Source organism: Sciurus carolinensis, chromosome 12 (genome assembly GCF_902686445.1).
Source record: "Sciurus carolinensis chromosome 12, mSciCar1.2, whole genome shotgun sequence".
In the NCBI taxonomy this organism is placed as follows: Eukaryota; Metazoa; Chordata; class Mammalia; order Rodentia; family Sciuridae; genus Sciurus; species Sciurus carolinensis.
The window spans coordinates 72,862,311-72,880,349 of NC_062224.1; the positions used below are offsets into that span (position 1 = coordinate 72,862,311).

The 18,039-nt window shown below is 34.0% G+C and overlaps 1 protein-coding gene across 1 annotated transcript in view; it reads left to right on the top strand.

Annotated features, from left to right (window-relative positions):
- The first annotated feature begins 2,521 nt into the window (after positions 1–2,521).
- Ush2a (usherin) overlaps positions 2,522–18,039 on the top strand; it is a 746,720-nt gene continuing 731,202 nt past the window's right edge. Inside the window, exons 1-2 of the mRNA XM_047521110.1 lie at positions 2,522–3,006; positions 6,110–6,275. Of these exons, the coding sequence (XP_047377066.1) occupies positions 2,522–3,006; positions 6,110–6,275 (651 nt within the window). The remainder of the gene's footprint in view (positions 3,007–6,109; positions 6,276–18,039) is intronic.

The following is an 18,039-nucleotide window of genomic DNA, read 5'->3' on the forward strand; positions in this document are numbered from 1 at the left end:
GACTACCCAATGAATCCATGGAAATATAAGAAAAAGATGGCACATGGCTACATATGCTTAACTAATCTTTTTGTCATAAACTTTTACTCTTTTTCTTTTCTTTTTTAAATTTCTCAGGCATTTACAGGGGTAGTAAAGTCTTGGTACCTAATGCACATATCTGATGTTCTCAGGATTGATAGTACTGAATTTTAAAAGTTGAGATAGATGTCCATCCATTGTCTGCCCTTGAACATCAAAGGCACAGTCTCTTAATATGGAGCAGAGGTGCTCATCTTAGATTGTCCATTCTGTACTACAAAGTAGGAGTTGTTCTCTGTTGGAAAAAAATATCTTGGAATAATGACCAAAATGATAGGCTATAGTACCATAGTTAAAAACTAAAATAAATCTTTATAAGATATGAAGTCAGTTATAGAAGAACTTTTATGAAAACAGGTTGATTGCATATTTTAATAGTGTGTCTAAATAGTCCATTTGTCTAATTCATCATATTAACATCTCTTTAAAAAATATTTTTCCAGATTCTCAGAAGTCCTTACTTATTAGCTGGTTTTACAATTAAAGTTGTTTTTAATTAAAAATGCCCTTATAAGAATATAATAATCAAGAAGGGATTCTAGGGTATTTTGACAAAAGATGCAAAGTCTAATGCTAGAATGTGCTCATGGGAGAGAAATTAGAAGGAATTAGGGAGAAGATGATTTGGGTTTGTCTCTGAAGGCCTTATGAACACCATAGGGACATTTATTTCTATATTGTGACTTTGTTCTCCATAAGTTATTTTATTTAATAATATATTTGCCTATAATATAGTACCTCATAGAGAACAAAGCCACAATTGACTAGTTGTTTCTGGAAGAAGGTTTTCCATTTTAAAGATATGATTGGAAGATCAGAAATATCTGTTGAATTAGAGCATTTCTCATCTAAAATGAGATACGGTAGGGGGAAGAACTGACCAGAAACATGAGCACATAAATCCACACGTATTCATGTGCAATTAGGCAGCTAAATTCAATTCAATCTCATTGCTTCAGTAGTTTGTTTGAAATCCCTACTTTTCAAACCCAACATTTAGAAATAATATCAGATATCCTTCATAATCTTAAGACCTTTGTGTATTCAGGAGAGGGTATCCTGGGGTGAAAGATACAGTAACAACAGTGACAGAATGGTCAGAAAAAACTTCAATCATTGACTAAACTTTTAGGGCATTAATAGAGTTTAGAATCTCATTTTGTATCCCCTGTAAGGAAAGTGCACTGGAAATTACTCAGGGTTTCTAATGTGACAGTTCATTTTGATTAAAGAATTAAATGAATGAGGAGCATGAAAACAGGAGAGAGAAGGGACCAAGGAGGGATTATAGGATAAGGTGTGCTGCTACTTTAAAATTATGCATGCACGATCCCATCCAGGTCCCTCCCACTGCTTGAAGTTATCAGTTGAAAGCTTGGGGAGCTCAGTTCCTGGAGGGCCAGCACCAAGCAGACTGCATTGTGACTTTCAGGTAACTAAGTGTTTGCTGTGCAAAATACTTACCTGGGCACCTTTCTTCTAGCATTCCTGCTGCTGTGCCCTATTTCCTAAGAGCTACCAGGTTTACGGTAGTGTTGCCAGGCAACGAGGGACAGTGGTTGTGTTGAAGAGCCATTAGTCACACTCAATGACTGGTTGAAATGCAATAAAGAAAGGGTAACTCAGCTTATTTATCAATACAATTACTTACACAGTATTAGGAATCCATATTTAACCTACAAATATGTAGTCATATGAGGAAACACTAACACAAATGTTTACTAAATATTAAGGCATAGGACAGACAGATGGTGTTAGATTTCTAATCAGCTTTACTGTAAGCTTAAAGTTGCTGCACATGCTGGGATAAGGGGAAAGGCCCAAAGTGCTTTGCCAGCTTTATTTTGGGCATCTGCAAGTTAGCTCTGGGTTACAACATACAGTGCATGTGTAAAGAAAATCTATACAATTCTTTACCTCATTAAATATGGTAGACAGTGCTAATGCCCCGGGGGTGGATAAATAACCGAAAGTTGCTATATGTTCAAATATATTAATGATTGCTTATAAGTAGACTGGTTGTCTGGGGGACTTCTGAAGTCCCTGATTTGCTCAATAAAATTGAGATATTTATCAAAGTAATGACTATTTTATTCTATGCAATGTAATTCAAAATGTTTTTGGAGAAGTTCAGTGTTTTGCATCAGGGACTCAAAATCCTTATGCTTAGGATGACGTTAAATTTTAAAGACTCAGCAGGTTACACTTGACATGCTCTGTTTTTGATTCCTAGACACCAGCTCCTCCTCATGTCTTGGCCTTTGCTAAGAACATCTTTGGTATTATCTCTGTGTGAAAACGTGCCTGCTGTTTGCCCAAGATGGAGGAATATCTCAACATTACTTAAAGGAACCTGCTTCAAAGTGTTGCTGGCAAGCGGAGAGGGCTTGATTATTTATTTAGGAATGCCTTATCAAGAGAAGAATGCTTTTTTGTAAACATGAATTGCCTGGCTCTTTCATTGGACTTTGGTTTCTTGTTTCAGATCATTGAAACATTGATATTTGCCTATTTTGCTTCAGTATCATTGGCTGATTCCCAGGGTCTTTTCCCAAGGCTGGAGAATGTGGGAGCTTTCAAGAAGGTTTCACTTGTGCCAACCCAAGCCGTGTGTGGACTCCCAGACCGAAGTACTTTCTGTCACATCTCCGTGGATGCTGAAAGTGTTCAGTTCTGCACCCAGCGATTTTGCATTCAAGGTTGCCCCCACCGATCTTCGTCCCCTACGTACACTGCCCTTTTCTCAGCAGGCCTCAGGAGCTGCCTCATTCCAGACAAGGATGATCTGCATCCTCACTCCCAGAGCAACTCTACAAGTTTTATTTTTGGAAATCACAGGAATTGTTATTCTTCTCTTCCTTCTCCGAGGCTGGAAGTAGCATTTACTTTCACTGTGTGGCTGAAACCTGAGCGAGAAGGTGTAATGTAAGTAGTGGTGTGTTTTTCATTTTCTTAGGACCCTGCAAAATTGGCAGTAGTGGAGATGATTGCAACCTAAAGTCCAAACTAGAAATGAACACTATCACCATGGAATTCATGCAGTTGAAGGACAACTACTATGTTAATCTCTATTCCATGTATACCATATACATGGTACCAAAAAAAAATACCAAAAAATACCAAATATTTTTTCTAAGTTGTTTTGTCTTTTCTATGGATGAAGTGAACTATGAAAAAAAAATGTGTTAAGATGGTTTCAAGGCAGGCAGGTAGGCCTTTTTACACCTGAATCACTTATTTCTGGGCAGGTTAGCTAAACCTTTGGTCTTAGCCTTTAGAGGCTTTATGAGACTCAGCATGAGTTGTAAGCCATGGCCACAACAAATAATTGAAATTTTTAAGTCTTGGTCTAATTTATATAAATGAAGTATGCCTAGTAGGCTATGAAATTTTTATCGGCCAGACAGCAGCTCTCTAAGGGCTTAGGACTGTTTTATTCATTCTTTTTTTCCCAAGAAGGGTGTTTGACACTGAGATGCTCAGCAATATGAGTTGAATAGACGAATAACACTTCATCTCTGAAAGGATATAGCTTTTGGCCTTTTACTTCATGGTGTTTTCATTTTCTAATTAGTTAAGAAATTTCTAGGTAAGTGTGAGAGATTGCCAAAGCTTTCATTCTTTTCATTCCAACAGCAATGCTTTCAAAAGAAGTTCAGGTAGGACTTCCTCACCACCATCTTTTGTTAGCTTATTTAATTACCTGTTTTTCATTCTGTAGTATTTTCTCAATTGATAAGTGATGTTTCCTTTAAATTGGCTAACCTACTTTTAATAAGTAGGATTTTTCTGAGGCTTTTTTTTTTTTTTTTTACTTTGTGTGAAAGTATTGGTTAAATATCTAAAAACTTGGGAAAGAAACCAGGGAAGTATTATAGTCTCATAAGAAAATATGACTTAAATGTCTTGAATGTTTAGTTTTAATTTGTTAAGTGAAAGTTTGCAGTTTTCATTTTGTTTTGAATTTGCAGAAGAAATAATCACAAACCCTTATCCTTATTTCTATAACTCCCCTAGAAGAAAGTCTTGCTTTCATACTTTTGAAAATTCCAGTAAATCTGAGATACTCTGTTTATGTAACTAGCATCAACACAGTCTTAAAATATGCTTTCTTGAAAAATAGGGGTAGGCTAAAATATTTTTTTCAAGTTTAAATGGCATATCTTTACCAGATCCATCTTCTATTGGCATTGCTTACTAAAATGAGGCAGAGGGTTATTTATAGAAGTGGTAACATGTTTTATGGTTTTGAGAGTTTCTTGCTTTTATCAAGGTCATTTTCATTCTCAAAACTAAAATACCAATGGGAATTGGGGGAATTTCGGGGTGTTTGCACTAGATAAGTAAAACAAACAAAACATGGATTATCCAATTATTGTTTATCCAGGAGCAGAATAAATCCAGTTCCTAAATATTTTGCTACCTGCCTTCCTCTCACATTTATTATCTACCAAAGCTAGTATGTTTACAAGCAAACAAAATAGCAAGGAAGATAATCAATAACATATTAAGAAATGCATTTTCAGTAAGCTTGGGGAAATAAGTCTGCATTTGGCAAATACATTCTTGAGTAATGATCAAATTCTCACTTGTAGATTTAAACTCAAGAAAAATGAACCGAGGCAAACTCTTCTTCGATTGTTTAAGACCTGGAGGCAAGGGATACAGAGACACTCTTTTATTCCAGAGAGATAGAAGTATCCAACTATCAAAGAGTTGAAAAAGAATTTGCAAGATTTATTTAAAACCTTTATGTCCACTAAAATTATTTGCCCAAACTAAAAATGTACTTGCTCTCATATATTTATTACCAAAGCTATGTACAAAATGAATTATTAGTGTCAGTAAAAGAGGTGACTACAGATGTTCTTTAATCTTGTTATCTCCCAACTCTCCAAAAAATAGTTGCAAATGAGAAGACATGATTTGTGAAAGATGTACCCTTTAGGGAAAATTTTAAAACATCCTTAACAGTAATTCTTGGTTGGTCCAATATCACCTTGCCTATTGGATGCTTATTTAATTGATCACTTTTTGAGGGTTTGCATATACCAAGCATGCTTCTACCCACGGGATACTAGTGATCTAATGGAGAACACGTTAGGTCCTTGCTCTTTCTTAGCAGTGGTGAGTTAAGTGAGCACAAATGGAGAACACTTAGATGACCTTGACCCAGAGGAAGAGGGTTCCAGGATCTGGCATGAGATGAGGAGGCAGAAGTTAGATGAAGAAAGAGACTCAGAATCGCAGAGTTGTGCCACTGCAATTAAATATAGAAGTGACTTTTAAAAATAGTTTGGTAATTGATCTAACATGATACCTAGAAATTTTCCAAAAATTCTTCCAACAAAATATCATTTTACTGTGGTTTTACAAGATTATCCATTCACCCAAGAACATTAACATTCTATCAGTACCTCAGTTGGGCCATATGTCATGGAGAGGTAGCCAAACATCTTACAGGAACTGGCTTTGGCTTCTGGCCAATTGATGATGGGGTAAGTAGAGACCATAGTTGTCTATTCTCCATTTCATCATGGGAATTAAATTGAGCGATTCTGACTTCAGGGCTAACAATTTAGAGCTTTTCGTGGACACTGAATTCTCTTTACATAAAAAAAAAAAAAAAAAAAAAAAAGATTTGCACTGGTGACTCAATACCCAAACGGGATGTAGTGTTGTACCACTTCCTATAAAAGAAATAGCAGAGGAACTAATGAGCCAATAGGCTGAATGTTAGTTTTGCAGAATGATTCAACCACTTTAGTTTCCATCATGAATCTCTAATGAAGGGTGTTGAGGCTCTGGGGAATATATTGTAAATAAGAATATTACTTTTTCCTGAAATAAAATGACTTCTTCATTGGAATAAAGCTTTCTTTGAATATGACATACAGGCACTCATTCATTGTGTACCATTTTGAATGGAATTTGGGGTCACATTAATACCACTGTCACTGCAAAATGTCTTAGCATGTCTTTTTGGTTAGATGCTGACCTTTTCTCTCTTCTCTGGTTGCTTCCTAAGGTGCATTATAGAAAAGACGGGGGATGGGCAGACTGTGTTCAAACTTACAATATCCAGGAAAGAGACCATGTTTTATTATCGCACAGTAAGTGGTTTGCAGCCTCCAATAAAAGTAATGACACTGGGGAGAATTCTTTTGAAGAAATGGATTCATCTTAGTGTGCAGGTGAGTTAAATAAAAAACATTTAACATTTGGTTAAACACAAGGATCTCTTTTCCTTTCTCACTCGCAAAATGACTTCTACTCACAAAATCAAAAGCAATCATCTTTAAAGATTTCAGGTATGTGTAAATGACAACCAAAGAAGAAAAATATTTCAATGACCTAATGATGTATCCTCTTGATAAGCTAGCAGATCCCAACCCCCTCCAAAACCACTGTAAAAACTCCTCCAGAAGCGTAAGGACAGTCTTTCTGTGGTAAGAGTATATTCAGGAAATTTTGCTTGGTTTGGGTTAGTATATCTTATTTTTCTAAAAAAAAAAAATGTAAGAACCCTTGGCATCTAGTATTAATTTTATTAGTCATGGCAGTGTTAAAACCCTTGCCTGATTCTTACAGCTGTCTTTCTCAGATAGTATCTGATAATGTGAATAAAATTTGGCTGTTACATTAAAATGGTGACCTTAGAATAAATGAACTTTACACTTGAGGCACTCAAAAGGTGTTACATTATTATTTTAGTTGTCAACCACAGTTTGTATGAGCCTTTGAAACTGTTAAAGGCTGAGAGAGCTGTGAGATGGCTGGTATTTACAGTCTCTGGAATAGAGACACAATATTTCCATTTGTCTCTTCAGGGCGCTGGAGTAGCTCAATACTGCCAAAGCCACCTTTGCCTTTTAAACTAGAGATGGAGATGTTGTCTACCACAGTTCCCAGTATGTTTTCCTGCTGGCACCCACTCACTGGTCCATGCACACCCCACTTACATTAGAGGACTTTTGCAACCTTGTTAATTTTATGAAATTTATCTCTGATTTTTCATATATATATTTGTCTTGAACCAGGTAGTAAGGACTACCCCAGAGGGTCTTGAGCATTATTATTTGACTCTCAAGTATCAGTTCAACATAGATATCATTATCGACTGTTTAAATATACTTTGTACACGTCTTTGTTTTACCTGATTATAACTGAAAATATTCTATGTATTGGCTGGCATAGCAGTACATTAAAATACTTAGGAAGAACATTTAGGAAGAACATAAATGCAGAAAGGTAATTATGCTTTATTTTAAAATTTATTTTTGATTCGTTGTACACAAATGGGGTACAACTGTTGTTTCTCTGGTTGTACATGATGTAGAGTTATACCATTTGTGTAATCATACATGTACATAGGGTAATGATGTTTGTCTCATTCTGTTATTTTTCCTATTTATGATTTTTAAGAAGGCATGGGCAAAGTACTGTTCAATCAGCGTGATATACCATTTCTACTCAGAGATTTTAGTTAGGATATGGTTTGAGTGTATGCAGTTGGCAGGAAGAAGCATTTACATGCCAGTAGGGTTGAAAAGACACTGGAATGGTAAATCATGTCTGACATCAGGCCCTGCCTGCAGCACATGATAGTTTCGGGTCTGGCCTCCCAGTTCTTCAGTAGTTAACAGGGAACCCATTATATATCATATATATGTCCTGAAGTTGTCTATTTGTTGCATTGAGCAGTGCAACAGAATTGTGATTTAATGTTAAAAAATATGGAAATACAAACTACTAAAGAGAGGAACTCTGCAGAAGATGCCAAAAAGATGTTTGTTGCATAGGTTTGTATCAACAATGATAAGAAAAAATTTTAAATTTTCTTTGTTTTGCTTTATGTATGAAACTAGGTCTGATTTTGGCAGACAGAATTAGATGAAAAACCTTACAAAGAAAGTTTAAAATCTAAATGCAAAAAGGTACCCATGGCTGAATTCCTCTCCTGAGAGTAAAATACTCTCAGAGTGCCTATTGATATCTGCATTATCATTTCAATACATGTCAAATATGACTCATTGCCCAGTTTAGGCAAAATTTCTTTATAAATTTAAAATCTTCCTCTTCTTTGAAGAAAAGGTTAAGTACTTACAATTTAATGAGCCTACTTTATTTCATAACTGTTTATCATGAGAAAACATCCTTTCCAATTTGTACTTATTTTTTGCATGAATTTTAAACCATTCTATATTATGTATTAAAATTATGGAACTAATCAATTGTAAAGCTTTAGAAAAGCCATTCAGATTAGTCATTTATTCATCTGGTACTTTATTGAATATTTTAGGGGTACCCAGCATCATGAGACTCTGGATTCATCCAAATGAAAACTAAAGAATAATTATTTAAACTGGAAATTGGCATAGGGTTCCTTTACATTGGACACCACTCTGAATGCATTTGAGATATGAAATTTATAAGAATTCATATTACAGAATTTAATAAGAAATAAATGTCCTTAAAAGCTGATGTAAGAAGTAATGAGAGGAACAGAGATTAGTAGTTGGAAAATCCAATTGAAGTAATGCTCCTCTGTAGTTTCAAGAAATTCACTTGACTCAGTTTCCCTACTTTTGTAATAAGATGATTGGGTTAGATGTACGAAATGGGAGCCCTTTGAATTCCACTTGAAAAAGTAAGAGGAATATGCTATGATGCACAAGTAATTAGAATGTGGAACTTTGCTGAGATGGTGAGTGATAGTCACCTGCCTGTAATTAATGATTGGCTCCTGCTTTTTTTATGCTTTCCCATGCTACCTAGTATTTATACAAAAACAATTTTTGTTTAATTTTTGTGTGCAGGATAGAGACAAATGCAACTTGTTACTCCTATATTACACGGTTGCAAAGATCATTTTCAGAAAAAAAGTTTTAAAATAAGACATAATTTACTACTGCATTATGATATAATGTCTCCAAACTGTTTAATTTGGGGATTAAGGACTTCTGTCATGTAAGGTATAGGATAGAACCTATAAATAATGAATGACTGGTTTTATCAAGTGTTCAGTTACAATTTCATACTTAACATATGTGTATGTATTTACCCTCCTCTACTTCCATGGTCAATGAATTTATACAGTGTGTTTTTATGTGTGTTTAAAAATAAAGCTACACCTCTGCTCATGGAATGTTCCAGAAATCAGAATTTAACTTATGAAGATCTGGTTACGTAAGATTATTAAATGAGTCTAATCACATGCTGTACCTCAGTTCACTTAGTATCAGCTTCCCATCAATAAAATTGAAATTCTAATTCCCCAAAATCAGAAAAAAGAGATGGTTTTAAATAATTAAATCCCCAGGCAACAAGAAGTCAGGAAGAGCTAGACACAGTGAACATTAGAGATCTGATTTCCTAAACAAAAATATGTTCAATATTTTTATAGAGATATAACAGCGGTTATTCCAACACTAACATTTTGAAGCAGAAACCTGTTGGAAAATGATTAGTTTTTAAATTAATATTCATTCAGGGACTTGAATCTGACATGATTGCCAATTTAAATTTCACTTTGGGGTTTAATATATTGGCTATTTCAAATTATATCAAGCTTAAATTCCTTATGTTGTATTTATACACTAAAACTGGAAAAATCAATTCATACTTTTCATTATCAGATGGGGTACTGATAATATTAGCAGTTTTTTTCAATCCTTAGTTTTTATATTGGGTCAGCAGGTATCATAGTTATTGAGAGAACTGTCTTTTTTAAAGTTTTAGTGTATATAAAATAATTTTATTTCAGCATTTTGTTATGGATTAGTAGGGAAATAAAAACATTTGGATGTATATGTATTTAGTTGCCAGTCCTTTAAAAGTAGAACCTGGGTCTCTTGGATATGCAGACACTAACACACAATGAGGGTCAGAGGGAAGAATAGAAGTTCATTGGATTAGACAAAGGGGAATGAAGGGAAGGGAGAAGGGATGGGAATAGGAAAGACAATAGAATGAATTGGACATAGCTTTCCTATGTTCATATATAAATACACAACCAGGGAAACCACATTATGTACAACCACAGATTGGGAAGTTATACTCCAGGCATGTATAATATGTCAAAATACACTCTGCTGACATGTATATCTAAAAATAACAAAAAAAAAGTAAGACACCAGTTTTCTATGAAAATAGTTTTGCCCTTACACAGTTTTAAACATTTTATCGGATAAATAGCATCAAAGAATCATCAGTATAGTTACTGGTCTAGTAATTATGCTGAATTGCAGTAAATCAACTATGGTAATTTGAAACCAATGAAATATTTCAACATAGGAAATGATTTAGCAATGGGGTCGTTCACATTTTCTATGCTATTTGGAAGGCTCCTTGAAGCATTGACAATAAAAGGCTACAGATGATTCTAGCTACAACAGTGTAGAAAAAGAGCAGTTCTAATCCAATACAATGAAGGAAAAAAGTATGAGTAAATAAAGTTAAGAATCAATAGATGAAGGATAGGAGTTTTATAATCATTGTTTGTGAAGTATGTTCTTTTGATTTATGTATTCAATCTGTAAAAGGAAAACTATTGATAGTTCTGGAGAAAAAGAAAATGCAATTTAACCAACATTTGTTAGAATAGATAAAACAAGTCTCTCAATTAATCTCTCTAGTATAAGCCCATGTGCACACTTAGTAAGGGTTTTCCACGTCCCTATTCATAGGTGTAACATAAAACATACACGCTACAGAAGCTTTCCTAGTCAGCTGAGAAAGCTCTGTGTCTTGGGATTTTCATAGGAACACTGCCTCAGCCCTCACTCCCTCTCCAAGAGAATCTCAATCATACTATTCCTTTAATGATCATCATTGCTTTTAATGATTAACTGTACACGTGTGTGTATACATAAGTGTGCATGCATATGTATATTAAACATTGTGCAAAGCTTTCTCTATCTAGCCATCTGACTATCACTCAGGTTAGATGGATGGTTTTGGGTTATTCGAAATTAAGAACTGATCAATAGGATTAATGAAGTTTTTTACAATGATCAGATAAAAATGATAATAGTTGCCATTATTAAACACTGATTTATGTGAACGCTAAGAAGCATTCTACATGTTTACTCTGCAAACGCTAGTAATAATTTTCTGGCATTGATGTATATTATCCCCATTATAGAGAAGAGAAAAATGAGATTTTGGGGATTTAAATTACCTGCCTAAATTTGACTATTAAATTTCTCTGATCTTAAATCAAAAATAATAAATTGCCATGAACCTAGGTCACTGTGAAGATAGTCATTAGTTTTCAAATTTTTCCGAACAAAAATCCAAAAAAACTCACATAAACCAAAGACAGATTTTAATGTAAATATAATTTTTGTGCATGTACATATTTTGTACATATTTGTAATGTAAATATTTACTACTTCACATATTTACACAGGGCATGCAAATAGTTAAATTTAATACATTTTGCAACTACATTCCTCATTCCTACTAGTGGTTTAAATGTATAACAGCATGTAATCTTATATAGAGTTCTGTTTAATATTTCTATAATTTATGGTAACCCATTGGACTATAGTAGCTTAAAGAAAGAATATTCCTTTAAGCCACCCTGCTCACCTGACCCATGCCATACAGAACTAACTCTTGATACCTTCAATGGGAAAATGGGGTTCTTCCTACTTGGTTATGGAAAGAGGTATTCTCTGTGCATTTTTTTTGCATGTGACTTTAAAATGTAATATTTAATCAGAAGGCAACTCTTTAATTCTTGACCTTTTAGTTAAAAACTGTGCAATCCAGAAAAATTAAGTAGCTCAAAATGTTAGTATATCCACTACAAACTGGAAACATACACTTGACTGAGCTTATACCATAAATTTGAACAAATAGAAAAATGTCTGATAAAGTACTTCATGACCTATAAACTCCCTGCAATGAGAGAATATTTCTTATGTGCACAGAAATTAGTGAAAATTCTCTTTTGTAAATGGTAATGTGTTGTATGTGAGACACTAAAAGGCCAGTGTGACTCAAATGCACCAGACAAAGTGGATCCTAGTATGAAATGAGGACAGTTGTTAGAATAGGCTAGGTTTGATAATTGGACAGGTTAAGATTTCTTAAATGGAACTCTCTTGAAATATTTTCTGTAAGGGACAGAAGATTAGAGGTGAGGAGAAGTAGGGATAATAATACAAGCAGATTATATTTTACTAAAGACCACTTTGACTTCAGTGAGGGACAAGTTGCCTGAAGGTAAAAGTAAAGAGGTGTTTTAGAGTCTCTGATAACCCAAGTGAGACTTAAGTATATCATGGGTTGCAAAGGCAATAATAAATATGCAAATTGGTTAACTTTGAAATGAGTTTAGGAATTAAAGGGTTTTTTTTGATAGAAGAAATGCAGAATTTAAGGGAAAGAAGATTGTTGATGAATCCCAGCTTTCTGCCTTGCATAATTTCATGGATAGTTGTTTCATTTTCCCAAATGGAAATTACAAAAGGATCAGATTTTTGATATGTTGCACATTTTGTATCAGCTGCAACATATTGGATCATGTCAATAATTCTCTGCTGTAGAAAAAGCATTATTGAGATGCTTTAAAAATATTCTGATGTCCATACACTATTATGTCACCACTGGGCTGAAGTTGGGACCAAGAATTATTTCTTCCTGTCCTCCTGCTGTCATGGACTAAGAAGTATGTAGTAAAATAAGCAGAATTCAAGGCAGGACGTTTCAACTCCAATTTGAATATTGTTAGGACGGATGCATAAAGAAGGTCTAATATTAACGAATTCTTGAAGGTTAAGTGACTTTTTTCTTGGTACCAGCAATTGAACCCAGGGGCACTTAACTACCAAGCCATATCCCCAGCCCTTTTTTATATTTTATTAGAGAAAGTCTTACTGTTGTGTAAGGCCTCCCTAAGTTGCTGAGGCTAGATTTGAACTCACAGTCCTCCTGCCTCAGCCTCCTGAGTTGCTGGGATTTCAGGTGTGAGCCACAGCACCTGGCTACTTAGACTTTTCATTGGAAGAAGATGAAGGATGGAATCCTCCAGAAGAGGAACAAAACAACAGGTGGATGTAAAAATAGTGAAAGGTGTCAGTAAGAGTGGGAAGCATGAGTTACTTAGAAATAACTATATTGTGTGCTATACAAAACAAAAACAAAAACAAAAATCAAAAACTTGAGAAAAGTAGCTTGGAAGTTTATCTAGAACTATGAAGTGTTTTGCTTTTCTCCTAAAAGATAACTCAAGTTTTCTTTCCTACTTCTAATCTCACATGTTTATTGCTATTAAACTGCTTAACGTTTATATCATTAGTTTTATAGGCAACATATCCTACATATACACCAAAAAAATTTTTTTGAGCTAATATGTATAAAAAGAGCATCCGTTATGGTGTTCACCTTTTACAAGTTTGAATGTTATTGGTCTAATATTGCAACAAAATGTACGTCTAGTAAGACCTTTGTTATGGGAATACCTCCAATCAAGACATATAGCAAGCCATGAATAAATTAACATTTAAACTTAGAAACCGTTATTTAAAGACAAATTTAGCAGTTACTTGTTTCTGCTAGAAAATGATTCTCAGCCAATAGCTATAAAATGTACAATATATACCAAAGGAACATATATACAAATATAGTCTGTGTTTATTACATACACTACTAAAATTGAACATTGCTGTAAAAATAAGAGTATTTTCACATTTCCAGTTAGTTTTTCAACAATCTCTTGTCTTGAAAATGCCACTATGGTAATACTGTAAAATTTGTAATGGTAAAAATTTGATGGTAGTGCTTTTTAAAACCTGTTATCTAATGGAATTGTCATTTATATTATGTCATTTTCACCTAAAAGCCAAGTATAATAAGACTTAGATTATTTTTGCGTTTTTTGTGGGTAGTCACTTTTCTGCCCAAAGGGCTAACTGATGCCTTCAGTTATACATGAATGATTCCCACTAAAGTCATAAAGAAATGCGTGCATATAACCTAGGGCAGAGTTTGGCCTATGGTATGTATCACTTGGTAATGGAATGGAGAATATGACTTTATTTAAACATGAACTTGAATAGTTTTATTTTCCCATACTGTTTCTCTTTGATATTTCTCTCTGTAAAATGAAACATTCAAAAGTTTTCCATGTGGCTATATTGTCCTGGGTACATCCAAGGCATTTATGCCAGACACCAGTGGACATATCTAAATAAGGCAAAGAAAAAAACAGTTAAAATTTTTTAAAAAGGAAATAATATCCAAGAATCAAAGTTTTAATAGATCAGCTATTTTTCTAATGATCTAATGAGAGCAGTGAAAAATGGTATTTATAAATTATAACCTCGTTAGATATAGAATTTCATTCTTTCTTCTAAAGATCTAAGGATGAAATAATCCTGAGAAAATTGAACTCTGTTTTAGAAGCAAAAAATGTAATTATATTTTAGCCTAGGAAGTGAAGAAAGAAAGAAAGAAACACCTGGATGGATGGAAGGCATGTGACTTGGGTAGGGCTTTGTGGACAAAGCCCAGGGCCATGGTAAGAAGTCTAGGAATCTGAGGAACAGGGTCATCCATGACAATTTCACTGTGGTAGAAGTTTCCAAAAAAGTGCAGATTACAATATAGTGTATAATTAATATAACATAATAATTAACATAATTATTAATATAACATAATATGTGGTATATAATTGTTTTCTACAGTAGGAACTCCTCATATTATTCTCGTTATTTAGCCAAATGTTACGTGTAACTATTTCAGGGTATTGTCACTTTTGGAATTCATAGAAAGGGATTGGGTTCAAGGTTTGGCTTGAAAATGAGGTTGGGGAAAATAGGACAAAGAAATAAGGTACAAATGAGGTGAATTTGTGGGAGTACATGCAAGGGCAAATGGTGACTATTATAACTAAATTTCCTAAAATGCTTGCCACAATCTCAGAATTGCATAAGTATGTGGGGAGAGATTTTTATAAATATTAAAGAGATATGAGACCTCAGAAATTTGGAAAACTTGAGAGCACTGAGCCTGTAAAGGCCTTACATAGATAATATTTCTTTGTATTTATTATTATTATTTCTGTTGCATTTATTTATGGAGAATGTGATTTCATACATGTATACACTAAGTGATGATCAAATTAGAGTTTCCATCTCCTTTAACATTTGAAATTTTTTGATTTCCATCTCATTACTGTGTATTTGGAGTCACCAGGCTCCTTTCTTCTAGTTCTTCATGAGATATGCAATAGAGTACCATAAACTATAGTTGCTCCACTGTTCTATGGAACACCAGAATGTATTCTATTTGATTTTTGGGTACCCATTGTTCTCCAGCTTTTCTGTATTCCCCTGACCCACTCTTTCAAGCCTCTAGTGATCATTGTATATTCAAATTAACGTTAGTATACGTATATCAGAGGGAGCACATAGTATTTGCCTTTCTTTGCCTGATTTATTTCATTTATTGTTTTCCGGTTCCGGTTACTGAAAATGTTAGAATTTCATTTTTTATGGCTCAATAATATTTTATTAGGTATAAATGCCATATTTATGTCACTTATTGGACATCTTGGTTGATTCCATATCTTGGATACTGTAAATAGTGCTGCAATAAACATAGACAAGTGAGGTATCTTTTCAATATACTGATATCTTGTCCATTGTGTGTATACACAGAAGTGAGATGATTGGATCCTGTGAGAGTTCTATTCCTTGTTTTTGGAACTTCACACTGTTGTACATACTGATTATACTACTTTACATTTCAACCAACCATGTATAAGAGTTTCCTTTGGTCTGTAGAATTTTTAAATTGCTCTTTTAAATAAGAGTCATTTTAGCTTTGGTGAGAGTATATCTTGTCATGACTTCAAAATGTATTTACCACACCCCTACTGATGTTGAGCATCTTTTAAATAAATTTGTTGACCATTGTTTTAATTTCTTTTGAGAAGTATCTATTCATATCACTTGCCCATTTTTGAATTGGACTGTTTATTATTTTATTGATTCAGTTTCTTGTATATCCCAGATACTAAATCAAAATGTCAAATAAGCATCTGGCAAATTTTTTTCCATTATTTAGGTTACTTTTTACTTCTGCAATGGAAATTATGAAACCCTCCTGAAAGAAACTGAAGAGAACACAGACAAAAGGGGAAATACTTCCAATGTTTATGAACTGGAAGAATTAATATTGTTAAAATGTCCATACTATCCAGATTGATTTACAGATTCAGTCACACAGAGCTGAAGAAATAGCTCCATTTGGAGAGCACTCGCCTAGCATGCGCTAGGACCACGGTTCAAATCCCCGGCTCCTCAAAGGAGGAAAAAAAAAAAAAAAAACAACACTACAAAACAGATTCAGTCACACAACTTGACTTCAAAGCATACTACAAAGCTATAATAATCAAAACAGCATGATATTGATATAAACTAACACACAACTAACAGAAGAGAATGTACAGAAATAACTGCATGCATTTATAGCCAAATGATTTTTGACAAAGGTGCCCAAAATCTGTGCTGTGGAATATTAGAATATGGAGAATATAGAAACAATGCCTCAAGACTTTCCCTCTTTTAGATATAAGCATTGACTTCAGCTTAGTGTTATAACTGAAAGTACAACATTTTAGTGTTTTTAAAATATTATAGGTGCATCACAGTTTTACATAATAACAGGATGCATTGTGATATTTTCCCACATGCACAACTCACAATTTGGGCTGTTTCATTCTCTCATACTCTCTCCCTTTTCCTCCCCTTCTCTCTTTCCCAGTCTCCTTCCTCTAGTCTACTGCTCTCCCTCTGATTTTCTTGAGGTGACTTTGCTTCCTTTTCTTTCCTCTCTAGCTTTTACATCTATGAGATAAAACATATAACCCTGGAAAGTCAAGCTTTCCAAGTTTGGCTAATCTCATTTAGTTTCATTGGTTTTTCTGCCAATGACATAATTTTATTTTTCATTATGACTGAACAAAACCTTCATTGTGTATAAAGGCCACATTTTCTTTATCCAGTTATCTGTTGAAGGATACCTAGGTGGGTTCCACAATTTGGATAATGTGAATTGTGCTGCTATAAACATGGGTATGCATATGTCACCATACATGTATGCTGCTTCATTTCTTTTGGATAAATATTGAGGTGTGCTATATCTGGGTCATATGGTATTTCCATCCCTAGTCTTTTGAAGAAACTGTGTACCAGCCTCCATAGTGATTAAACTAATTTATAATCCCACAAAAAAGTATATTAGTGTTCTTTTTCTTCCACATGCTTGCCAGCATTTGTTAGTATTGATATTATTTTTAACTGTCATATTAACTGGAGTAAGATGAAATCTCAGTGAAGTTTTGATTTGCATTTCTGATTGTTAAAGATGTTGAGAGTGTTTTTCATAAATTTATTGGCCAATACACTTATTCTTTTGGGAATATGTATTTAGTTCAGATGCTGATTTGTTGATTGGTTTATTTGTTTTTTTATGGTGTTAAGATTTATTAGTTCTATATGTACTTTGGATATTAATCCTCTGTCATAGAGTAGTTAGCAAAGATTTTCTTCCAGTCTGCTCTCTCCTTACTGTTTCTTTTGTTGTGAAGAAGGTTTTTGTTTGGTGCCACCTCCTTTATTAATTCTTGATTTTATTTTCTGAGCATTAGGGGTCTTACTGATAAGGTCGTTGCCTGCTCCTAATTTATGGAGTGTTGATCTTATGTTTTCTTCTAGCAATTGTAAAGTTTCTAGTTCAATTCTTGGGTCTTTCACTCACTTTCAGTTGACTTTTGTGTAGAATGAGAGATAGAGATCTAGTTTCTTTCTTCTAATATGGATAATCAATTTTTACAGCACCATTTGTTTAAAAGACTGTCTTTTCTCCAATATATATTTTTGGCACCTTTGTCAAGGATCAGATGAAGTGTGAGTTTGTCTTTGTGTCTTCTATTCTGTACCA